Below are 27,271 nucleotides of genomic sequence, written 5' to 3'. Positions count from 1 at the left end.
TCTTGGACAGCATTCTAAACTACTCCCGTTTCTCTGTTTATCATTATTCTGTTATGTTGAAACAGGCGTGATGCAATAAACAAGATCTGATTACCCAACCTGGCAACCGCAAAGCCAGCGTCAGATAGTCTGTGTGCAAACACCTCCAGTGAATGTAAATACTTGACTCCACTGATACTGGGCGGGCACACACACACACACACACACACACACACACACACACACACACACACACACACACACACACACACACAACGGGTCATGTAAGCATTGCAAAGCTCCAACAGAATAGACAAATAGAATAAATGATCGCTATATGTGATTTTTCTTTAAATTAAACTAAACTTACTATTCTTATACTATTAGTATAAGATACTTATACTATCTTATATTAGTTCAAAAACACACTGAAAGCTACAAACACACATTTCAATTCTGTTTTCAGAGGCTGCATGGACACCAAAGGCAAAGTGGTTGGTGGTGTCTCTTAAGTATAGTGAGTCAGAGCCTGTTTTTTTCTGCAGAATTGCAACAGTTACTGTAAAATATCAAAAAACAAACATTTTTTTTCAAGCTAAGTGAACACAGTAAACAGACCTGTTTATTAGGAAATCCCTGCTGCACAGAAACACAACTCAATGAAAAGACCAAGGAGCCCTTCACACAAAGACTGTTATTGTACATACACGTTTCCAAGTCCCACACCAGTAATAAAGTCTAGTGTAGTAGTACAGTCTGTTACATCAGATGTGTGGTCAACTCCTGCTACCTGACCCAAACCCTGATAACTCGTTGGGACATATCGGGTTCAGGTTGCTTTAGCACAGATTTGGGTTTAGTTCTTTTCAAATGTACTGTAAAGAGAAATTTCTCTCTGAGTGTGTACATGTTTGTTACTGTATGTGTTGCATCCAGATACTCTGTGGGAAGAGGGAAAAGGACAGGGTGTAGCCACTGCGTTGCATTAGCATTGCAAGCTAATGGTTATCTATCGTCAAAATAAAGCAAAAAATTGTCTTTGGGTCTTGGGTCTGGTTCAGAACCTAAATTTAGCAGTACCAGTTGAGTTCAGCCGGGTCAAGTTTACACTACGCCACGAACTACAAGGCAATGTCAAGTTCACGAGAGTTACAAATGTAACTACAGTTCTCATTGGCTTTATATATTAATCTATTCTGGCTGATATGGCACTTTCCTGATATGGGTTTCCAGAACTTCTCTTTTCTTTTTATTTATGATGCATGTTGTTTGCCACATAGCTCTCATATAGAAATTATGACAGAATAATATTCACAATAGATTATGCGCATATTCATGAAAATCATAAGAACCCTCCGTACTTGATTTTAGTTTTACTTTGTGTTTAAAGGTCCTATGACATGCTGCTCTTTGGATGCTTTTATATAGACCTTAGTGGTCCCCTAATACTGTATCTGAAGTCTCTTTTATATAGACCTTAGTGGTCCCCTAATACTGTATCTGAAGTCTCTTTTATATAGGCCTTAGTGGTCCCCCTAATACTGTATCTGAAGTCTCTTTTATATAGGCCTTAGTGGTCCCCTAATACTGTATCTGAAGTCTCTTTTATATAGACCTTAGTGGTCCCCTAATACTGTATCTGAAGTCTCTTTTATATAGGCCTTAGTGGTCCCCTAATACTGTATCTGAAGTCTCTTTCCCGAAATTCAGCCTTGGTGCAGAATTACAGCCACTAGAGCCAGTCCCACAATGAGCTTTCCTTACAATGTGCCATTTCTGTGTCTGTAGCTATTGCTTGTTGCTTGTTTTCAAGCCATGATGTCTCTCTCTCATGGGTGGACCAAATTCTCTGGGCGGGCAAAGCAGAGAAAGGGGAGGTAACCTTTCCTCTTATGACCTCATAAGGGGCAGATTCCAGATCGGCCCATCTGAGCTTTCATTTTCTCAAAGGCAGAGCACGATACCCAGGGCTCGGTTTACACCTATCGCCATTTCTAGCCACTGGAGGACCATAGGCAGGCTGGGGGAACTCACATTAATGTTAAAAAACCTCATAAAGTGAAATTATCATGCCATGGGACCTTTAAGAACAACATCGGCATCAAGCAGCAGGTTTTGTCTATGAAAGTGCACTTTCTTACTTCTATCCAGTACCACGAAGGGCAGCAACCTTAAAGCTATAGACTGTCGACTGCACTTTGTGATTCATGTATTATTTTTTGTATTACTTTATTGTAGTACTTTTCTTAGTGTCAAGTGCAAAAAACATTACATTCTTTATCATACTTTACCCCCCCCATCCCCATATTAACATTCAATAGAAACACCAAGGGGGAACACATCACACAACAGGGACAACAGAGAAGTAAAAAAATAAATAAAAAAATAAATTAAAATTAAATAAAAAACACAGAAAGACAGAAATTAAGACAGCAACAAAAAACGCACACTGTCTATGTGTGTGTGTGTGTGTGTGTGTGTGTGTATTCGTATGCGTGCATGCATATCCATCTACAGTATGCACTTATTAGAAAGTTTAATTATTCTTCTAACTATATGCTCTGGATACAATTTATTCCATTTTTCTATTTGATTTCTGACTGTTAGATTGAGTTTTTCCATTTCCAGTGTTTGTTCTATTGTCTTGTACCATGCTTGAAGATCTGGGGATTTGGCTTGTTTCCAAAGCCTGGTCACTTGCTTCAGTGCCGTTAAGCTAAGCATTTTAAATATGTTTCTGTCCCTAGTATTGATAGTGATTTATGTATTTTGATACACAGCATTACTTACAGACAGTCAAATACCCCACGTTACTTTTTACTTTAGAATTTACTTCAGCAGCATGGCCAGGTGACTTCACAAAGCTCTTAAGGGTGTACCCAAGGACCCACTCTCAATTGCTGAATTGGGAAACCCATGTCAGAACTTAAGAGCATTTGTAGAAACCCTCGTAGCAAAGGCTCGGTTTTGGGTCTCCGTTTAAGGTTTAGGGTTGTAGACAAAAAAGGGGGAAAAAATTCCGACTTCATCATCAAAATTTAAAAGGTGATGTCAATTTTGTTGGGAGAAATATATTTGATTTTGTTCGAACGACATCACATACCATCAGGAAAGAAAAAAAAACCTAAAACGTATATAGAAGAAACATAACATAATAACAAGTTGAAATACTGGGAAAGCAAGTCATCTGCTTTAGTTTGTTGTTTTTGTTGCTGTGATGGGACATTGTCAGTAGCTGTGTCAGCAGTGTACAGTAGCTCCCTAAACTTTTTTATTTATTTTTTATTCAACAAGAGAAAAACCAATTGAGGTAAAATCTCTTTTTCAACTGGGACCTGGCCCAAAAAAAAGCAAAAGCTACATGGCGAATTACACGTCTGTTACATACTGTACATACAACACAATACAAAACACTACAAATGGTACACGCATCAACAGGAGAGGTTAAATGTACACCATATAAAACACATACAGACAAAAAGACATCAAGACATGACAGAATTGTTGTGCATTGTGGCAAGAACAATTTGTGATCAACACTTCTGGTAGCTTTTAAAAAAAAAAAATGATTAGAGAGATGAGGGAGTATACTTTGAGCATCAAGGATCTCAGATTGTATGTATTATGTACAAGTACAAACTTAGAGCATATATATGTACATGGGTAATCTGCCCAGAATTGCCTTTTACATTAATACACACCAGTGCCGCATCCTGTGCATAGTTAGTGAAGACCATCTGACCAGAGGGTACAATGATGAGTCCTGTAGCCTGAGCTTGAAATATATTTTAAAGCAGTAAGATAAAGTAGGTCAAGTAAGGGCAAAGTAGTAGGGCAAGCAAATTTGTCACCGTAGTCTATACTCCTCCGTTTCTCTTTTGTGCATGCTGTCTGCATTTTCCCTTGTCAACACTGCTGAAATAGTGGCTGCTGTCAAAAACTCAAATAGCATATTTATATTATATGCCATTACAGGCGTAAACTAACATTCATATGCCCTGTGATGTTAGCTTAGAGTAAGACAATATAAGACCTATTTGGGCTACAGAGGGCCTGCAAAAATAAGGGGTTTTTAGTTTGGGTGTTTTTGATAGAGTGCTATTATTCATACAGCAAACGTAATATGTGCATTGTACCACCATTTCCAAAACACACATTTTGATAGACATTAGATGACACATGTCAAACGAAGTTTGTAAACATTTCCATCAGATGCATCCGAGCCTGATAACGAGGGCAGGATGTGGCACAACAAACTTACCGAGCACACCAAGCCGATAGTTCATGGTGACCACAATGACATTTCCATAGGCAGCAAGGACGCTGCCATCAAACAAGTTCCCTGAGCCCTCCATGTAGGAGCCTCCGTGGATGAACAGCATCACCGGCTTCTTACGACGATCCCGAATATCTGCACAACACAGACAAACCGAGGTGTTCATTATTTTCATGTTCATTCATTGTTGGGTCAAAATTCTTAACCAAACGCTCACACATTTCAAAAGTTTCTATTGCGCTTAAGTGTCCACAGGTAACAGGTGGTTTACCCACTTCAAACTGGCAGCTCTAGATATGTATAACTGCAGGAGTCTTTGAAGTAAAAAGATCCATATGCAGCTTTTTCTAACCTCCTACAGCCAGTGATTCACTTGGGGGAGAAAAAGATAAAGACACTAAGTATGAACTTATTAGTATATAGTATTTTCAGTGGACTGCCTTTAAGTTGGCAAAAAGTATCGGTTACACTTTACTTGAAGGTATCTACATAAAAGCGACATGACACTGTCATGAATGTGTCATAAACATTATAAACAAGTCATAAACGTTTATGACATAACGCTTCTTTTAGTAAGTGTCATTCGGTTTTTGTCATGACAAGTTATGGTTATGGTTATGGTTATGGTTAGGGTTCATGTGTCATGACTGTGTCATGACAGTGTCATGTCACTCTTATGTAGATACGTTCAAGTAAAGTGTTACCAAAGTATTTCATGTTTGCCCCACTGGGCTTATCCTCTATATTTAATTTTGTGATGTCTGTTTCCCTTCTCTTATTCTCCTCCATGTGTGGAGCAAATGGTGCAGCCAGTTCTGATGCCCTCTCTGTTATTGGCGTCTTTGTGCCTATCAGTGTGTTGCTATGGTTCATTCTGTCAGCCTGTGTGCCCCCCCTCCTCCTGAAACCCCCCCTCTCGCAGCGACTGTGGTATGGTCTGAGTGTCTGAGCGTGGATAAGGCCGAGAGAGCTGCCAGTGTAGCCCAGTTAGGCTGAGCGTCTGCACTGTGCAGGGCCTGTGGATAATTTGTATGAAAGCCAGACCAAGTGGAAACATAAATAACAGCCACAGCATCTGTTTACCCTGATGAGCTTCAGCACTCAGAGATGGGGGAGAGAGAAAGAGAGAGAGATAGGAGGAGAGAAAGAGAGAGAAAGGGGATGAAAATAGGGCAGTGCGAGAGAACTGACGGGGGTAGCGATATGGATGGGAGGTTCACACACCACAAAAAAACATGATAAGGATGAAAAAATAAGAAATGTAACAAAGCAAGTCATACATAGCAAGGTACGCTAATGAACACTCAAATTCACACAGGATACACACAGTATTCATACAGAGAGAGACACACACACACACACACACACACACACACACACACACACACACACACACACACACACACACACACACACTCTTGCATAGGCAGCTGCGATGTTGAGTCGCTATGGAAACTGCTTCTCGCTAATAGAACTGCACCAGCCATTCCATTGCACCGACTCACTGAATGCCTGTTGCCGTGGTAACAAATTCTACTCACGTATTTGCACACCCGCCTGCATCACCACCTGAATCTCAGGTTACACATGCACTTGGGTGCGTCACTCATAGTCGCGCACACACACACGCACGCATACACACAAGTGAGCATGGAAAAATGGCACATATGGCTTCACACATGCAGAGATCTTTTATGGATCATAAGTATGATACAAGCAGACTGGCTAAAAATATTTTTTTTAGTTGTGCATTCTGACGTGTGCTCTTTTTCTGCTCTTCTCTGGTGTATTCTGTAGCTCGGCTGATTTCCCAAAGGAAATGTAAACAAGTTCAATTATCCCAGCATTACCAGGACAGTATAGAGGAGTAACATATCAGCAGGCCTCACAGTAACACTCTTAACCAGAAATTAAATCTTGAGAGAAAATGGAACTTAGGTTATGACATAGCAACCATTTCAAAGGCCCAATCAGTATTCTTTTTACTTTAAAATGATGCTGTGTTTACACAGATTACTGATGTAAACATATTTGAAGCAAACTTACCTGTCAAACATCCAAAACAATTCAAAAAGTATTGCACTGATTTAGCATCGCACAGAACCAGATATAGTTTTTTTCCTCGTCTGACACCTATATTACCCACAATGCAAGTTGACTGCCAGCAGCTGGGTTGGAGATTCAGGTGTGTTGCGCTAGTAGCAGCTAATGTAGCCTCCAGCCTCAAGCAGAGATGAGTAGCGGGCTACAGAGGTCTAGTAGCTCACTTCTTTCTAACTCCACACCCCCACACTTTTTTTATATTTTCAAACTTGTAGTCACCACTGACTCAAGTGACATCACTTTTTGTGTGCAGCAGTAGTTCCAACATCTGTACTCAGACTTTGATGTGTAAAATGGATGGCGTTCCCCTTTAAATTTAGTAGCCGTTTAGTGGCCTGTCAATACATTTGGTAGTTTCTGTTTTTCTCTCTGTGAGCTGTAATGCACTTTGGATCAACTGTATTGTGTGTAAAGTGCTATAAAAATAAAGGTGAGTTGAGTACTGACAGGAGAGTTTCTACTCTTTTGTTTACATTTGGATCACAGATAGTAGCTTTGATAGGGAGTCCCCTTGTCAAGCTAGCCTCTGCTCCATTAGCCTTGACCAGAAAATGTATTTTCCCCTTGAGGCTTTCTTTCATTGTTTTTTCCAAAAGGCTGAAACATGTTAGTGTTTTTCTTTTGTCAAGTTAAATTGGTATATATTGCTGTACTGGACAGTAAAAATCGAGCCGCTTGCATTTAACTATGACAGATCAACCAGTTATGTTAGCATTTAACAACTACAGCTCTGTTGAGGTTTTCATAGCGTGCCAATGTATTTAAGTAGTTTTACCTCTGAGAATACACCAAGTAATCATGCAGTGTTACTGGACATCAAGGTCATTACTGTATGAAGTCCACAATCAAACTAAATTTAAACTGGGATCTTTGACTCCAAAACCGACTCTTTTAGTTTCACTTTCAGCTTTTGTAAGTTATCATACTGTGGATAAAAGAGAGAGTGAAAAGATTTTTTTTCTAATAGGTCCGAACCACCAAAACCTCAGAAAAATGTATAGTTATAACTGAAATATTTGCCCAATAGAGGCTAGTAGTAAGCCAAAAGACTAAACAACTAACAACTAAATGGAAATAATAAAAAAAATCATTCATTTTGGAATAAAAGATAAAAAGCTCATGCATACCTACAATGCCTTAATGAAGCGTGGATAGGAAAAGGTCCAAGTGGTGGAAAAGAGGGAAACGTCTAACAGTCTATATCTCATCACTTGTATACACTTTATTCAGACATTTTTATGGGGCTTTAGACTTTCATCAGGTAAGCTTGAAAAGAATATTTCTCTGGTTTATTTTTATTTTTTAAATGGGACACATGATATAGGTATTTTGGTGAGAAGACACCATTTGCATGAGATGATCACTTTTGTGCAAGCGTAATAAAATGAAATACATTTTAAAAAGATGGAAACAGAGTTGGGTGTGGTGTGTGTTGGAGTGAGGGACACGATACAATGATTGGAGGGTGCTCAGCACAAACAAAGGGGTGATTAGGGGTGCAGGGTCGCAGGGTGAAAGTGTTTCACTCAGCCCAAATCAATGGCCTATATGGCCAACAAGGAGCTCACTGTCTTTCCTGCCTGCCTTCGAAACACTGGCACATTATTCACTCCTCTCTTTTCTACCTAGCCTGATAGTATCCTCCTCAATTCCCCCCCCTCTCACATTTAGGGATGTCACAATACCAAAAAATCTAGTAGTCTGTACCGATACTACCAAAAGTACACGATAAATCGATAACACGGTGTGTAAAAACCCCCAAAAATACCCCAAAAAAAAACAACCTTGAACATTAATTCCTTTATTTAAACATTTGAACATTTAAAAAAAAAAAAAACACACACACACAACAATAGTGGCAACTACAGATAGCATGATACTAGAAATTCAGTCATCGATACCAATACCAGTGAAATTTCATTTTTAATACCCAATTTGATACCATGGTAAAAAAACCAAAAACCAAACAATACATCCCATGTCCTCCTTTATAATGTGTATTTTAGGATAACACTTGGGGGGATAACACTTGTCTCAACTGTTACTGTTTCGGTGTGGAGTGGAGGGGTTTGAGTGGAAGGGGCAAGGAGAGCGGGATTTACATTTCATCTGGAGAAAACGTCAGTCTTCTTGACCTGACAGCCTCTGCTCTGAAGCCTGGCATCACCACACAGCCAGCGTACACTACCGTCTTCCATGAGTTCACCCAAACTCCCCGAAAGCAAGCATGTTTAGTTAGTCTGTTTCTCTCTGCCATTGTTGTTTATCTCATAGAACCGGGCTGCTTAAAGTTAACTTAACTGACGTTATAGAGGTCCGCTAAAACAAGCGCTAAAGTTAGCTAATGTCAGCTATCGTAGCTAATTTCCAACATTGCTCTCTCATTTATTCTGCTATGGAAATCTCAATTGATTTGGCCATAAAAGATTAAGCCTGACTCAGCACTTGAATATTTTTTTTGCATCCAAACCCACGCCCAAGCAATGCAGTCTCTTGCAAATAAGGTTCAAAAACAAGATGCTAATAATAGTATTTTCCAACAATGTTTGGGAACCTGTGTCCAATCCTTCCACCTGAGCAATTAAGTGAGGAATTCAGCCCTACCTGAGCCCTACTCATCCTGTCAAGATCCATCATGTGTCGGCATAAATGTCAAGCTCTACCAGTCTCCTACTCATCCACCCTCTCAATCTCTCTCTCTCTACATCTCTCTCACTTTCAAAGCTTTGTAAATGTCATTTCATCATGCACTTGTCTTCATTATGACTATTTTTTCCCTTCTCTCCCCCTCATTGCCCTCCCCTGTGCTCTCGCAGTGCTCAGCTTTTCCTTTTCTTTCATCTCTATTCTATCATTCTGCTCCTCTGCTAGGCAATCCTGCATGAATCCTTCCTTCTGTTTTCACCGTTAAGAAACCACACAATTGGATTAGCTACATCTGTCTCTTTTTAAACCATAGCAATTAGAGATGCAAGAGAGAGAATTCAATACCCAAATAGCACAGAGCCCGAAAAAGCCACACACATAGGCACAAATTAGAGCACATGCACTCAGGCGTAGATGTGCACATGCGCTGTGCTCGAGTAGGCACACAATGCGCAAATGGCAATGTAATGCACACATAATGCTATGTAACATAGAATATGTCTGGGCATGTGTACAGAAACAGATGCACACACTGTCTGCATAGATTTTGGCTGCATCAGTAAAGAGGAGTGAGAGAGCATCTAACTGCAGTGAACTTGAAAATGTAAAGAAATAGCAGATTATATAGCAATATGCAGAAATCCTCCTGTTTTTGAAAGACTTGGAGAAAGCCCATTAACATTATGAAGACACATCAGCACACCATTTCATAAAGAGTTTAGTAAAAGAATAAAAGCGCAGGTGAAAAAGGACTGAAAAGAAAGGACTTCTTTTAGTGATGCATCACACAGGATAGTCAGAACATCAGCGTGTGGTTGATCAAGCGCATAGCAACCGAGAAGTGAAAGTAAATTTGCTGCCAGTGCAAGTACCCAAAAAGCAGCATTTGTGACAGTGGGGAATGAAGAACAACTGCTTTGTATGTAGCTCTTTAAGCTTTTTAGCTAAAAGTGTGCCTGTGAGAAGGAATGGCAGATTTGTGTGCTAATAAAGGCAGTTAACAATGGACACCGTAATGTGCGCGTAGAGTGATGAGTCTAAGGTGATTATTAATACAGATACAAACACAACATTCCCCACAGAGCTTGAAAAATGGAGCACGAGGAAAAAAAACGCATGCAAATAAAATACCTTCATCCCTCGGTCTGTTCATTGTAGACTCATCATGTTTTTTTGTGAGCGGACCTAAGGTTCAGAAAAAAGGGAGGGGGGGGGAGAGAAAAAAGACAAAATCAAAAAATTAAAGATTAGAAGAGAAAAATAGCAAAAGATATTTTGAAAATTACTTTTCAGTCGCTTTTGATAGACAAAATGTTTACAAGGATTACACACGGTTATCTCAAAAGATAACCCCAAACTCATCTGTTTTAACTGCTTAGGATCTAGTCATGCACTGCCTCGTAAATGACCCCAGAGGCCACTTCTCCTCAACCCTTCTCCCTATCAGTCCTGACACACTGTTGCTTTGTAAAGAAAAATCAATGAAACGAATCAAGCCATCACTCTTTTCGGTCAGAGAAGGCAAAGGAATGCCAAGATTCTTTGTATCCTGCTCCGGCTCAGGACAGTGTTGCAGTCCTAAAGCAAAAAGTCCCTGCATGATCCAGAGATACTCCATTGTTGAAGCACTGATGAGACACACACACACACACAGACACACACACACACACACACACACACACACACACACACACACACACACACACACACCCTGAATACATGTGACCATGTATGTACTGTGTGCACCGAGAAATGCTAGCATATAGCCTGAAATGTTAGACTTTCCTACTAAATTAACAGAGAGGGGGCTGTTTTTCATATTTACACCGCCTGCAGAGGCTTGTGACAGGATTCCCCTCACCAAGGTCAAACGGAAGCCCCACATTAAATTTTAATGGTAACGCCAGTTAAATGCTCCATAGGGCACAGCCAATAACAAGCATTTATCACGGTGACCAACCAACACCCCGGCGCATCAACCTTAACTGATAAGAATCCCATTAATTTGTTTTTTTTCCCTTGGTTTCTATCAGTGGAGCTTTCAATCAGCCCACAATTACCGCTGCGTTTTGTGTTGTTCTCAGTTACTGTCTACATCTGCACATCTTAGAGGAAGCCATTAAAACACACTCACGTTCACACACGCAGCCGCCCACACATTAAATGTTCATGCGCTACACAAAGCATGTTAACAGTGTCCTTATCATCTGTTGCTGTCCTCCTCGTACCCACCCAGCAGCACATTCACTGCCATCCGGTGGGAAGGCGTTGCAGCCTCTCATTTTAAAGAATACTCTACGTTGGGTTGCCAAGGGGTTTATCACTCTGCCATAGTGCTGCCGACATGTCTGTTTCTACAATTCTGCTGGAAACCTCACAGTGAAGTGAAGGCATATAGCCTTTTCACAGTGCTTTGCATCTATTGACAAAGGAGACGAAGAGCATCACTGCACTCCACCGTTATAATGCTGCATTTTCACCCATCCCTCTATATGAACATGGTTTCCTGATATAAAATGTTTATCTTCCGTCTAAATGGAAAAGGATCGATGCTGAATGGATTTGCTGCACCCTCCGAGTACCACCATACAGGCGCCTGATCCAGAGAGCGCTTCCTGCCATAGAGGGAGATGATACAGTAGTTGGTCCTGGGCTACAGAGCAGACAGGTAGACAGACCGGTAATGGATGGAAAGGCACATAAGTCCTCAGTCTTGTCAGCACTTCCCCATTACTTAGCACCACTCTAAAACCACACCTCGCCGCTTAATGGAGACTACTCTGATTTCACTCGTTCTCTAATGCTTTATAAAGAGCTAACCCATACGTTAGGATAAGCTCCGCTCAAACAGACATTGTAAGGGACCATTAGATTTCACCTTAAGACTTCACAAGTGCACCTCATCTAAACCCGAAGTTTAAAACTAAAAACAAAGAAAAAGTAATGTTGTGATTAGGACTACTTTCATTATCAAACCATTTTTTTTTTTTTTATTGTTTAGTCAAATAGTGGAAAGGCCAATTACAGTTTCCCGGAGCACAAGGTAAAGTCTTGTTTTGACGGATCAACAGTCCAACAAGGCTATGAGTCTACAGCCATGCTAGCGGTTCTAATGGTGTACTTAAACACAGCACGGTTTGAGTTACTGTAAATGTAAAGATCAGCATGCCAACATGCTCACAATGACAATGCTAGCATTCTAATTAGTAGCAGGTATACTGTTTGCCATGTTTACCACCTTAGTTTTGCGTGTTAGCATGCTGACAATTGCTAATAAGCACAAAACACAAAGTAGGCAACAGCTGATGCTGATGGGAATGTCATTCATTTTGCACATATGCTTATAAGTTGAAGTTATAACAATTCCTCCAGAGGGTTACATAAATGCGTGTATCAAATTTTCATGGCAATCCTTTCAAGAGTTGTTAAGATATTTCAGTCTGGACCAAAGCGGTGGATGGACCGACATCGCCATCCAAAGAGCCATGGCTAGCATGGCTAAAAAAAAACAACCATAGGCATTTCCTTTATAATGGAATGATACTGGGAAAAACAGCAAAGCTTCACATCTGAGATTTGAGCTTGATAATGACTTAAAAAATTCATAAATTTTTTTTGTCAGCTCATTTCGGTACTGGTTGTCAGTATATTGTGGCTGCAGATCTTGATGCTGGCATTCCTCCACATAAATAGATAGCATTGCTACATGCTAATGTGGCCAGGATAATATGTTTTGATTTTTGGTGATTTGCTTTGAAAGAAATGCTCATGGCAGTATCTAGGTCTTAACTTCTGACAACAAACTGCAGACTTTCAGAGAAATGCTTAAATGGATTAGACAAGACAAAAAGTAGGATGTAGCCAAAGGAAAACACACACACTTTTAAAAAACATTTTCCCCCTCTGCCTCAGTAGAGAAGCCTGCCAGTAGGTTGACTGTCACATGATGTAATGGGCCACTGGTCACTGAAATACATTGGCCTATGTAGGAGCATTTTGCTTGGGTTGTCCCAGTACTGTTTGACCTAATGCAGCTCCATCTCTCAGTCAACCGCATTTCTGTTCGGTTCAGTGAGCTAGTGGCCAGAGCGCAAGCTGTCTACCGTCCCTCTCCATTTCCTCAGTGCAGTAAACGGGATGAAGCTGCAATATGTCATGTCTACAGTGGCCTGTCTGCTTGACAAGGTGTCAGACACAACTTCGGTTCAACCCCCCTGCACCCATAGGCAGCAGCTTCCAGCACATGCAGTCCTATCCCTCTGCTCTCCATCTCTTCTACTGTGCCCCCAGCCTCCAGCTCCATCCTTGCCTCCACTGTCCTGCCTCCTGAAATATGGTTTTTAATAAAGAGCACGGTAAATGGCTGCTCCAGCAGCAATAAAAATGAAGGATCTTAGGCCCATGGCTGAGGAGTGTCTTGAGGAAACCGGAATTCAGTAATACAGTGCTCTTACCGAGCATCCTGGCCACACAGGAGAGTTAGGGTAGCACTGTAAAATGCAGTAGGGAGCAGGAGAGAGATAAAGGGAGAGTGTAACGCTCACTGCTCAATCCACAAGAACATTTGTGTTATTTACATTATTCTAAAGAGTTATTTGAATTCCATTTGAGTTGAAGAAGTAGCAGGCTACATAGTGGCCTAGTGGGGAAGGGCACGAAGCTCATTTGCATTCAGAACAGTGACCCCTTCTACCGCCATCTGCATATAGATGGCAGGGATGATTTCAGGAAGGAGCGAGCAGGAGGGGTGAACATGCAGAAAGAAAAGAGAGCTGTGATTTTTCTTTTGTCCAAAGAATAACGCAGAGAACATGCTCAGTGAGAGTATTTCTAGGTCTGAAACAGATATATCAGATAGGGGCACGACTTAACGGTAGAATGGGAAGATAACACATAATGCTGTACTATGGAGATTAAATGTGTCAAAATCAAGTCCTGCAGGCCGGATTTGGAACCAAAACATTTTGATCCAGGCAGTATGGTTCTGTGCTGCCAATTCATTTAGGCCCACCTTCATCTGCCACGAGTGGCAATGCAACTGCTCGCTGCCAAACTCAGCACAATACAACACTGACATCCTCCCTTAATTGTAAACAAGACCATCACTTACTAGTACCAAGTTAGCAAGCTAACCTACTAGCTAAATCAGCTTCGTCTAGCTGAAACAATACTATAGTAAGAGTCTACAGCCACACTAGCAGCTATGTGAGGCTGTACTTAAGCACAGTAGTGCTTTGAGCTAAATGCTAATATCAGCATGCTAACAAAGTACAGCTGATGCTGATGGGAATGCCTTTAGTTTAGCAGGTATGTGGCCATAAACAAAATATTGGACAAAGAAAAATTTTGACCAGATGATGGCACGAAATTAAAAGTCAGACACAACCAGTTGTTACAATTCGTCCCAAGAGGGACATGGGTCTCTGTAGTGAATCTTATTATAAATCCATCCAATGAGAAATCTTACTCAAAATCACACACGTCCCCTCATTGTGGCAAGAGAAGAAAAGTCAAGGGATCACACCGGTCAGTGGGATACATCATCTCGGAACCATGAATGTCTGTACAGAATGTCATGGCAATCCATCCTACTGTGGTTAAAACACAACATGTCAACATGCTGGTGGAAAGTCAGGGCATCACCAGATATAGAGGGATGAATCCTCTGGGACCATGGATGTCTATACAAGATTTCATGGCAATCCATCCAACAGTTGTTGCAATATTTCAGTGTTGACATTATAGCTAAAAACCTTAATGCTGAGCTGAAGGCAAACAATTTAAAAAGACAGGCAGGAGACCAAATACTATTTGGCATGTTTCATGCCATCAGGACAAGCGCTGTGCAAACCGGTTGCATCCAAGCAAGCAGACTGTGTTGAGCTTGTGACTTGTGCTTGTTGGGACCATCAGAAAGGGGATTAAACTGACCTCTGAGAGACATGTAGCCACAAACGAAGGGATTGCGGCCTTCAAAGAAACATGTGCCTTTCTTAAACAAAGAAAGACCTGTGTTCCTGTAGCAGCCTAAAGTTCATACCTAGATGTTACCTCCACGTGGAGGGGGTTCAACGGGCCGGAAGTCTAAGAACTACGGGCGTGTAAAGAACACTCTGAAATCCCATTTGTCAAGCGGACTTTGAGCGCACCAGGAGGCACATCCGGTGCTGCGAAACTATAAAACTTTCTGACACCTTTTTCTTTGTCTTCCGCTGCGGCTCACGCTGCTACTTCTTCTCCGAAGCTTGCTGACGAGCGAGAACGGACCCGTTTTACCGTGGAGAAACACAAACTAACGGACTGCACACTGAGTAAGCAGGCTTATTTGTTCTGGGCAGATGTAGTGTTTTATTAATGAGTTAAGGCTAATGTTGCCATTGTTTTGCCATTAATGATTTTGATTAATAAGTGCTACCGGTGCACGTCTGATTATTAATCTGATGGTGACCACCGTGTCCCATTATTGGCTGTGAAGGCACCACTAATCACGGTGCATTTGTTGATATAAATGTGTTGAATAATGTAGCTTGTGTGAAACAGTAAATGCTACATTGCTGCTCCTTCCATGGAGTTTAGTTACTGTTGAGCGAGATGGTCCATCTGGCTACAGCCCGTGAGGTGACGAGAACGCCACCCCGTGGTCCTGTGTAGACCGACGGAGCTATTTATCTCCGCTAAGAATCAGCTGTTTAGCTCACCAGAGTTTGTATAATAAACATCCCCTCGTTCAGACAAAATTCTCAGAGCCTCCCCTAACTTCACATTAGTCCAGACCTGAGTGAACGAGAGGATTGGTCATTATCGATAATCCAGATCCAAAGTGTCTTTTCTTTCTCTAAAATGTGCTTTCCTTTCCTCTTTTACACTAACCTAACATACACACATTTACACATGCGCGCCATTTTGAACAGCTGGCCAACAGCTAGTCACGTAAGAGCATACACAGCTTCACAACTGTGCTTCGTGGAGCGTCTCTTTGTCAGTAACGCATTAGCTTGAACAGCTAACCGGCTAGCCGCTAGCCACGTGGCGCTGCAACACAGCCCACTACCACTCTCTTGGGGTTAAATAGCGTTTGTGTAGCTCACGCAAGCAGCCATTTTTGATGTTCCCGGACTACAAAGTGTCCCACATCCGGCGGTGCTTCATCACGTGGTTTAGCTATCCCAGCGGTCTCGTCACCTCCCCCCTCCTCCTCACACACCCGCACACACACACACACACACACACACACACACACACACACACTTTGCTTTGCTTTTGTTGTAGTTTGAAAAGGGTATATAGGTTTATTGATTGAAGAACTATTGATTGCCAATTGATAATTTGGAAGTAAATCAATTATATTATACTTTAAATAACAGTTGTTTGTGATTTTTTGTGTATTTGTTGTAATAACTGCTGGTTAAACAGGTCCGTGTTCGAATTCACCCTTCTTTTGTTCCTTCAAAGATACTAGATAATCAAACTAATTCAGATCTGTATTTTAAAGGGAACACCACCTATGAGACTGGTTCACAGCTCAGTTATTGGTCCCTGATTCCAGGGTGGTGCCCCGTTTTGATTGTTTGTCAATTTGGTAAAGTTATGAATACACATATTTATAACTTTATTAATATTGATAAAACATCATCATCAGTGATACTTTGCCAATAATTGGATCTGTACCCGTACCAATTCCCAACATGCTCTTCTGTGGTTAATCTCTATGCTTAAAATCAACTTATAACAGAACACTGCCAATCAAATTTGATGAAACAACTCACACAGTCTGTGAAGCAGACTAGCTGAGTTTTCAATCCTAATAAGCAATGCTTGGAGGGACTCTTTTTTACTCAAACTTTAAATGTGCAATATGTAATATATTTACTTTATTAAATCCAAAAATGACCACAATATGTCAACAGATAATAAGGTAACGTGCTAAGCTGAAATACTATGTTTTCTGACAACAATGCTAAAGCTAGTATTTTCTCCTTTGAAATTTCTGTTGCCGTGACGGAATTTCTGTTTGTGTGTTGGTATCAACTGCCCATTCTGACAGCCCGGTGGGTAAAAACCCAAACCAGCACGTGACAGCTGTAGTACAGCCATGGAGGCAGTAAACAAAAAATGGGATCAACGGAGATAGATTCTACCCAACCTAAAAAACTTCGACAGGTTTCTAACAGTTGCATGACCAGAGACGTAACGAACCTCGGCTAAATATTGGAGATGTATTTGAAAGATGGAGACAACTTAGAGCCCAAAAGGACACCAAGATGGTTAATTTCCTCCTCAACAGGTAGGATAAGCATTAGCTTCAGGCTAATTTATCACGGCTACTAGGGACGGGCATTTTCAGTCATTCAACATTTGTGTACTCACATTGAATTTTATAGAGTAACATTAGTCGAGTTAGTTACTTGCAAACAATTGAGACACAGCCAGTGAAGTGAATCCGACTGGTCACGCCTTAACTGCTAACATTACCGGAGGACCAGGCAAGCGGGCCATGGCTGTTGACAACTAGAGTTTAGATTTTCTGCCCGAGCCCGAACTTGACCCGACCCGGCCTGCCGATATTTCCAGCCACTATCCTTGGGCTGGGCCGGGCCCTTGATCAAGCATTTGTGTTTTTTTAATCATTACTTTATTAGCCTAATTGGGTGGGGAGAAAGCTATGCCTCTCCAGCTTCTCCCGTAGCTCTGGGTATATGTCCTGCACTGACTTGAGTGTGAGGTAAACTGTGCTAAATCGTGTCTCTCCCATCTGTAACTGTCTTCAATAATTGCGCAACCAGGCCATATTGTTTCAGATATCTCACGAGTCCTTTAGCAGCAGATATGGTCTCTCCTATATCCGGCGCGTTGTCGGCCAGTGCGTCGGCATGCAGACCGCGGCGAAAGACAATATTAATTAGGTGATCGAGACAAGAAAGTCTCCTATATGGTTCCAGGGCTTTGATTATGTTGCTGCCTTGATCTGTTACCCACACTATTCGGCTGGATTTTTTTTTTACGTTTCTTCATTCGGATCCATTTGCGATCCATTCCATTCTGAATAAACAACCAACACAGTTTACATGCTTTGTTGCATTATTCATTAAGATAATTCTAAACAGATTTCTGTAGTTCAAACAACTCAGAATTGTGGTTGAGAACGTCAGTTATAACGTTTTAAAGAATTGTCGGGTTTAATTACATAATTACAGTTAATGTGTTGGGCCGGGCTCGGACACAATGTGCACGGGCTCGGGTAGGGTTGGGCTTGATTTTTTGGGCCTGATCTAAGCTTTATTGACAATGTGTAACGTTAGACTGTTAAGGGGCCGTAGCCGACAAACGGTAAGTAATTTCAAGCGAAGAAAGGGTGGCTGTCAGTGGGGTAGAGAGGGCAGTGAGGCAGTGGTGTTTTTAGCGGCTGTTGCCATAATTTTAAACCAAGAAGGTGTGTCTGTCAGTCTGGGAGGGAGGACGGCGAGGTAGTGGTGTTTTGAGCAAATGTTGCCATAATTTTAAGCTGAGATAGGGTGGTTGTCAGTCGGATACAGAGCTCCGCATGAGCACGGGCCTTTATGACTGTCAACATAGCCAGTATCTAACGTTAGCTACTCCGCTGCGCTGTGGAGTATTGTCTGGCTATGTGAGACTAGCTTCTAGCAACATTGATGCTGTGTTCTCAACCTGGCAACCTCCGTGAACTTCAAGTCTGGGGAGGAGGGAGGCGGGGAGACAACTCTGTCCAGTATTTTGAATTTGGACTGCAGTAACTATTTTAAATGCTATTTAGTCATGACAATTCATTGCCAAAGCAAAATACCTAAGATTTGAAACCAAGTTTTCAGGGGGTTTAAACCTTGTTCTTCTGACATAACCGCAAGTCTAACACCATGCAAACTATTTGCGAGCTTGTGACAGCGGTTACGTGTAAAATGTGGTGTGTTTGATTTCAGAGCCACTTCAGTCTCCTTCAGTCTCTAGTTCTCTCTCACACACACAGGGCAAAACATATCCTTGGGGATAACATCAGCCTTATGTAAGCAGTGACCCCTGACAATAAGTGACAGATTTTGACAAGCAGACAGGGCTACATGTTAAATCAGTCTCACTCATTTGCACACCTTATCCCCTGGGAATAACACAGGAAACTCTACATCAGCCTCTCTGTGAGTATGTGACATATGTAGTGTACAGCATACACACTGTAACCGCGGCGCTCTCATTCTACCAATGTATGTACACTTTCCTATGTTAAGAGTAGTTAAAATGACTTGAAATTGACAAGCAATTAAATTTCAATCCTTCTGTTTCTTATTTCTTCTTCCCAGCATCTCTGGTACACTGGTCTCACTTTATACTGCAGTAATACTTGGTATTTCCACTAGCAATTAATCTGTTTCTAACTTTTCTGCTTTTCTGGCCCACTATGCACAGTTTAACAGGCCAAGACTAACTATTTATCTTCCTATATCTAGCACGAGAGTTTTGTCTCACTCACCATCTTCAGTGGGTACATAGATGTTGAGGTAAAGGCAGTCCTCACTCTGGTTCTGAACATAGGTTGCTGCAGCATCCAGGTTGTCTGTGAACCACACTGGAAGCATGATCTCAGGTAAAACCCCGTGGACATTCTGGGGACACACTGGTGCAAAATGGGTGGCATTGCGAATCTCCTGCCAGGATCCTGGAGCTTCAGGAGGCTGGAAGCGGCGCTCGCCGACAGGTGCGGTGGCATACGGCACACCCAAGTACTGTTCCACGGGGCCCAAGATCTCATTGTTGAGCTCCTTCCTGATACCACGGATCTTTCCATAGCCAGTGGACACTATGGGGTGTTTCAGGTCAACCCGTTGACACGAGGAGAGGGTGAGGTGTAGCACTAGTCCCAAGAGCCACAGCAGACAGTGATTAGCAACCTGCTGAGAAGTATAGTGGCGCTTCCCGCCATAGCCTTGGTGGCTGGCAGCATTGAGAGGAAAAAACAACATGTCCAAAATAAATGCTCTTTTAGTCATATCACTAGGACTTCAGCTGGGTGTGAAGGGGGATCACAAACTCAGTGGGTTATGGGAAATAACAAAGGCAAAAAGAGGATTTGTGGACGAGGACAGGTTAACAGTTTTTCTAGGGTGACATGGTGAGGCGGAGGGACAGGTAGCATTCTCAGGTAGACTCTGTGGTCTCATCCGTCTTCCTCTTTGGATCCTCCTCCTGATGGGTCCAGAGCTGCAGTCAGGAAGCCAATTATACCTGGAAGACACAGACAGGTTGCAGGTTTGAGTCAGTGTGTGTGTGTGTGTGTGTGTGTGTGTGTGTGTGTGTGTGTGTGTGTGTGTGTGTGTGTGTGTGTGAACACAGGTATAGGAATGTAGGTGTGCTCTTTAAGCCCTGTCAGTGTGTTTTAAAAGGCACAAGAGGGCAATATGGGTAAGCTGATTTTACTTAAGATTAAGTGTCTAGGAATAATGACCCCTGACTGCAGGTGTAGTACATTTATATTACCCTGAGGCTAAAGTTTGCTATTCTGTCTACCAGACACCAAGGGTGTCATGGGATTTAGTGGTCTTGAAGATAATTGATTTAACCTGAAAATATTAATGTCAGTGTGAATTTAAGCACTTGACTAAAATGTAATTCCGCTGTGACACAGCATGTTGGAATTACCCTGACACCAGTGATGCATCTACAATGAAGCCAGCTATGCAGACTTCATGCACAGAACCAATAGTTCAAATGAAGCAAACGATGAGCAACAATCACTGCTGCTGATAAAGTAGTGCAGCGGAAATTGTGTCAAAAATAAAAAAGGGGGTATAAATCTTCATTAAGTATGTCTTTACACATTACTCAGTTGTTGCCACTGTGTTAATATACCTGTTCAAATGTCATATTAGCCAGCGAGCTCATTCATTGAGAGCCATGCACATGTAGTTTCTGTTTTTTCCATTTACTTTTTTTTGTGCCACTGTATCAATCTTGACACAAAGTTGTAGTGGCATTTGTATGCTGCATTTTATTATTTTTCCTTATAAGTAGCTTGCAGTTGGCCAGTCGGGCTAGACTCTTTATTTCCTCCTGTCTGGGATCAGTGTATTGTATTCCGATTGTGTCAAGTGTAGGGCTGAACGATTTTTGAAAATAATCTAATTGCGATTTTATTCAAAAATATTGCTATTGCGATTCAATATGCGATTATTTTTAAGCTCTTTGTCTTCTGTATTATTCAACAAAGACAAGCAATAAATCATTGTATAGTATGAACAATACAAGATTAGATAGATTAAACAAACTTTCTTTCATTCTTTCCTGGAGGCCAGGCCTGTATGTGATGATAAAATTAGGTGATGCATGAATTTATATGAATGACATCTTTTATTTAACTACTTCAGTCACAGTAGTATATTGAGCACTGACCAAGCTTGGTGTAAATATTCATATTAAAGTCAGAAACAAATCACACAAACTAAAGGGCAGATTGCAGAAATATAAAAACAAATATGTGGCTTTACCACACTTAGTGCTATTTACATTTAATTATCATTTACTGTAATAAACATATGTAAACATGTGGATTGCACTTTTTAAACATTGTCTTTGAACTTTACTAGACAGTTAAATAAGTAAAAATATAGTATATACAGTATATACAACGGTGTATTTTTTTTACAGCGCACACAGAGGAGCTGCCTCCAGCCCCTCCCTCCCCTCATGAAGTTGCGTGCCGCGTGCATGACAGCGTCAACATTGCACTCACACTCAGAGACAGAGAGGCTATCATCACGTTAGCAGTAGCATGCTGCTGCTGGTCTTGCCGTGGGATTAACTGTACTAATAAAACCGCTGAAACAACGCAGCCACGCTGTTGTGAAAGCTCCCTGAACGTCATTTATCAGAGTCTGGTTGTTACCCCTCCCCGTGGCAGTCTCCTCCACTCCATATCTTTATAACGAAGCTAGCTAACTGGAGCTAACCGCTAATCAGAGCTAATCGGTGCTAACCGAGCCTTCAGTTCTGCGTGCCTGTATCCATTAACTGCATGTATGGACTCGAGCCCAAATAAAACCCTTCAGTTTATGAAAATGGCTGTAAAAGTTTTAAACTACAACTCAGAGTTGTTTGAATGACAGAAATCTGCTCAAGGTACGGCGTAGCGTTAGCGTGCTAAGTTGATGCTTTCTCTGCGGGTGTAGACTGATTTGCTCTTGCGAGTCACGTTACCAAATCGCAGCCTTTGCGATTAGGAAATCGCGTCTTTACATATCGCAATATTATCGCAAATGCAATTAATCGTTCAGCCCTAGTCCAGTGTGCATTTGACAAATGACATGTGTCTCAAATTCAAATTTTGTCATCCTTGCTGAATATGCAAATAACCATGTACATCACATCTACAAAAGTGGCTTGTGTTATGCCTCCCTAATGCATTTTGGGTGTAAACACACAGCTGTATTTAGAGTTGTAAACTTGTGATCACATCACCCCAGGCACTCCGGGGTGCAAAGTGTGGAAAGAGCCACAGGTACAGTAGTATGGTAGGTTTGGAAATTCAATAAATTATAAATTATACATAAGTTACATTTTAATGTGCTTTAACATGCATTCTGAAATATTGGAAATACAGGTTGCCAATTCATAATCTGAACATGAACTCCAGAATGTGTCCAACTAAGAAGAACTTGAACTTGCTGGGTTCAGTTATTACTTGAGAACAGAAGCTTACAATAAGCATGTGGAGGCAGACTTAAGTGTCTAAAAATATTCAGTCTATTTGCGATAACGTAATTTGCAGTCCAAAGGGAAACTTTTTCAATGACCATGGTGTAATGTGGCCCCTGCTTCACATTTCATCTTGCAGATAATTACGGTACTTTGAAGTGTAAAACAACACTCATCTTGTAATCAACTTGAATCCACAGAGAACACAAAATAAATATACACATCAGTATGAGGAGTGAACAAGGCAAACCCCATCGGCCCTGCACCCTTTTCAGCCATCCCCACTGTGTCAGAGTTAGTCTTTCCCTCTCAACTCAGTTCAGTTGGTTCTTGCTTCCACATCATTACAGATGAATGGGCAGTGCTTATCTGAATCGGGCTTTGGGAGACGGAGCCGTTTAGGTGTGATAAAGGCTTTATGTGGCGCTAACTGTTGGTTGAATGCCATCTCGTCCCTCCACCGTCAGCTCTGCAATATCCACACCCTACTGCCAGCCTGCAGGGATGCCATGCAAAAATACAGTTGAAAGATGGCCTGCAACATGACAGGATGTTCAAAGTTAGTGATGTAAGTGGAACTCGGCTTCATAAGGACAAAACAGGAACAAGTTGTCTGGAAAAATATTCACTTCATTAAAGACCTCTGAGAGACTCCATCTTATGACAACGCTACACATTCTGAAGAGGAGGTAAGCTGTGTAAGGACACACTCATCAAGAAAGTTAGTGTGCATACATAGTCAAGCTGAAAATCCAACTTAGAAAAAGATTAATGTGATTATACACTGTACATGACTCTCTACGCGTTGTTTTAAAAGACTTATTGTGAGGGGGTAAGATTGCGTGATTTAGAGGAGCCACTAGACTTATTTGGACTAAGAGGTAAAGAAATGAGGGGGATGTGTTCATTTTTACTTCATTTATCCAGCCAAGGACATGTAAAGTTCAACATTTTGGAAAATAAGCTTAATTGCTGTCTTTCTGGCAGTTAGATGATTAAGATCAATACCAATCTCATGTCTGTCTGTTAAATATGAAGCTAAATTTAGGAAAGCTTAGCGTAGCTCAGCAAAAAAAGGAAACAGAGGGAAACAGGTAGCCTGGCTCTGTCTCAAGGAAACAAAGTTTCCTAACCAGCACCTTTAAAACGTCAAGTAGCTAGTGGTTTTATACGTGGTTATGTGCGGGACTAAGTTCCCCACATAACCCCCCTTACTAAGCTCTTCTGTTTTTACACTTCTGTTTTAGTACAGACTAAACTAAGAAGATGTAACATGTTGATTATGAGCTTTATAGTTTCTGGTTAGCAGGTTTTGTTCCCTTCCGGACAGAGCCATACTCGCTATTTCCCCCAGTCTTTATGCTAAACTAAGCTAACATGCTGCTGACTGTGGCTTCCTTTTCAACAGACAGATATAAAGGTGGTGTTGATCTTCTAGCTACAAAATGATACACAATAGTAAGCGAAATGTATTGAAAGTTGGTAAGTTCAAGTTAGGGCTGCTCGATTATAACACAAAAACAATATCACGATTATTTGGGTCAATATTGAAATCACTGCTATTTAACACGATTACTCGTTGACTTTTGGAAATGTCGCAATTATTGAACTTAAAAAACAGTGACAAAGTTAAACAGTGAAAACACCTTGAGCTGTGAATACTTTTCCCATTTGAACTTTTTTTTTTGCCATTCTCAACACAAGACAAAATAGGAGTTTACTTGCAAAACTTAACGCGCAAAATAATTATTTTTCTCAATTATCTTGTTTATGTGATCATTAGGAGCCAAAATCGTAATCGATTAAAATTTCGAATAATTGCACAGCCCTAGTGCAAGTGAAAGACTGAAAACACAGGCTAAAGTACTGTAAGTACAACTGCACATGCATCAATAACTATACATTATACTCTATACAGAATACTGTATAGTCAAATAGCAATAAATTACACAGAAACTGCTTGCTTACTGCTTACATTTGTTATAGTTACATACCCATTTTGATTTCAAAACAGCCATCTGTGCTCGTATTCTGTTGGTAAATGGGACTGAGCATTTTGAACAAGCCAGAGCAAGGTCAGAGCACGTTCAGTATGCACAGTAGTTCCAGGTACGCACACAATAATATGTCCTTACTGACTAAAATAGCATAAGTAAGGGTCAAGTGTATGTAACCTGTCAAATTGTTCTCTGTAATGCTTGCCTCCCTGCATGCACTAGCAATGACGTACAGACACACATGCGTAAAATCCGATGAGGCATTAGATGTTGCATGTGAGTAGAGACTCTACGGTAAGCACAAATTGGCCTGTTCTCAACCTCTCACATGTGACTTGCAAATGGTAGTACCCGAACATTCCTAACATCTGTTCATGTCAACCATCCGTGAGCTGAAATGGCATTGAGCGTGCATCTTCACGCATAAAATGGGAGAAATTGAAACACAAATCACCAGGCTGTTCTAAAGCTGTTATATAATAGGGGCCCTGACAGCTGAAGCTGTTTGTGAAGGTAATGTCCCTTCCAGTGGGGCACGTTTATGCGTATGGTTAAAATGGAATGGCCAAAGTGGTTTGTGAAAACTTTCGCAGAATGGCGGTGTTGGGGAAAACGCTTGCCTTGGGATTTGTTATTGCTTTGTTTCCACTTTGAGTGGTAAAACTACATGCATTACTTCAGCTGTCAAGCTGCTCTCCTCTGCTAGTCAACATTTCTTTGCTACCAACGGTGAAGTGATAAAAAAATCTTAAAAGCTCTGAGGCTAATTGGTACTTCCATAGTAACAAAGTAAAGCAAGACTATGTAACTTTTGAAAGAGGAAATGCCATATTCTTCCTCTTATGAATGAGAAGTTAAATTCATAAGCAATAAAACACACCCTTGCACAATTCAATACACTCATGTTTTGCCACTACAGCCTTTCCTGGTATAACCAGTAGCCTATGATGGTTAATGTTGGCTAATGTTAGAAAACTTAAGATGCATCTTGTTGTAAACTGACATTAACAAGTCAGTTCTCAACTTCTGTACTTATACAGTGGCAGCTAAACATGTCTCAAAGCATCTCAAAGCAGACATATGCACAGCCCCATTACAAAATCACTTACGCTAAGAAAACTTTGTTACCGCTCTCCGAGGCTACTTCTTCAGGTTGCACTTCCAGTCCTTGGTAGTAGAAAGCAGAGGTATGGTCCCATTATCCTGTTTAAACTAAAAGTTCGACATTTTGGGAAAATACATTTAATAGCTTAGAAACCTAGATAAGAAGACCGACACCACTCTCATGTCTGTAGGTAAATATCGCGCTCATAAATTAACGCATGGGATCATGGGGCTAGGAATAAGATAGGCAATGACTTAACTGCACAGACTGCAAATATGCATTTCATGTGTTAAAGATTTTAATAGATTTCTATAAAATAGACGTTTCTAGGTCTTAATGTTCCCTTAAATCTAGATATATAATAGACTAGGCAAGACGTGAGAGGCTAACAGAAGAACTGGAGCCAACATTTGATTGTCAGGCTGCATATGTAGGCTCAGGCAAAGGGCCTCATCCTCTTGTCACACTAGACATTGAAGCAACCCAGAAACTGCCCCAATGTACAGACTGCCAGCATGAACTGGGTGATACAGGAACTGGAGATGAGGGAAGAAATTGCTGCCAGTTCAGCATTATATGAGAATTTATTTGGTAGGTACTCAGAAACCAGCACCAGAAAAGTCAGTTCCTCTCCTGTGTAATCTATAACAGCAATATGCACCGATGATGTTTCGGCAACAGGGCAGAGGTGGAGAATTTGACAGTACTACAGCACTGGATACTAGTTCTTTTTTAAATTCACAACTGATAGGACAGTTTCAGCCTATTCTTGTCAATTAGGATCATGTGTGGTTCTTTTGCTTAGAGACCCAACTAGTCAACTCAAATAAAAGCCACTCTGTGCAGTCATCAGTTAATTTTAGGTCACAAAGTCTTAATTAATGTGGTCAAAATAATGTCACTAACTGCCCAACTGATTTAAAAAGTTTATTTTATTTAAAGAAAACAGTTAAGCCCCCAAAAGATTTTTGTCTTCAAATATATGGCATGTCACATAATGAAGACTGAAGCCCCCGAAGACAAGGGGAGGGCTACAGAGGGTAATAGGCAGAGATTCGGCAGACTTTATGTCAATCGAGCTTTAAACCATTTTAGGATTATTGTAATAGGATCACTGTTGAACCTTCTGGGGAGATCCATGTTTATTTTGTAGTATATGCTTTCAAGTTGTGGAGATGAAAAATCACAGCTGACTTTACCAGCATCATTAAAGCTGTATGTTCTGTAAAATATTAAACAGGCAGGTTGATAAAAAAATGTAGCTATACCCAACACTGGAAACAGGGAATATATGTTTCTGTGAGATATATATATATATTTCCCCTATATCTTTTGTTCTTTGCTGCAAGAAAAAACTTTAAGGAATTACTTTTTAGCTTACAGTAATTTCGTAAATATATTTGCTCATATAGTGGCTGAGCCTTAAAATGTTGTTGTCAGTTGATTTGGACATCACTTTGGGATTGA

At 41.0% G+C, this 27,271-nt stretch overlaps 1 protein-coding gene across 4 annotated transcripts in view; it reads right to left on the bottom strand.

Moving 5' to 3' along the window:
- The window catches only part of nlgn2b (neuroligin 2b), a 43,067-nt gene extending 22,840 nt beyond the window's left edge, over positions 1 to 20,227 (bottom strand). For 2 of the 4 annotated variants that reach the window (XM_078265792.1, XM_078265793.1), the window contains exons 1-3: positions 19,485 to 20,227; positions 10,136 to 10,189; positions 4,241 to 4,390 (exon numbers count right to left, since the gene is read on the bottom strand). In XM_078265792.1, the coding sequence (XP_078121918.1) occupies positions 4,241 to 4,390; positions 10,136 to 10,189; positions 19,485 to 20,001 (721 nt within the window). In that variant the 5' untranslated portion in view covers positions 20,002 to 20,227. The remainder of the gene's footprint in view (positions 1 to 4,240; positions 4,391 to 10,135; positions 10,190 to 19,484) is intronic. The other 2 variants (XM_078265794.1, XM_078265795.1) reach the window with 1 other exon arrangement.
- Positions 20,228 to 27,271: the final 7,044 nt, after the last annotated feature.

This window comes from Sander vitreus, chromosome 13, assembly GCF_031162955.1.
Source record: "Sander vitreus isolate 19-12246 chromosome 13, sanVit1, whole genome shotgun sequence".
Lineage (NCBI taxonomy): Eukaryota > Metazoa > Chordata > Actinopteri > Perciformes > Percidae > Sander > Sander vitreus.
The sequence above is the reverse complement of the archived record's forward strand: the minus strand, read 5'-3'. Positions and strand labels throughout refer to the sequence as shown.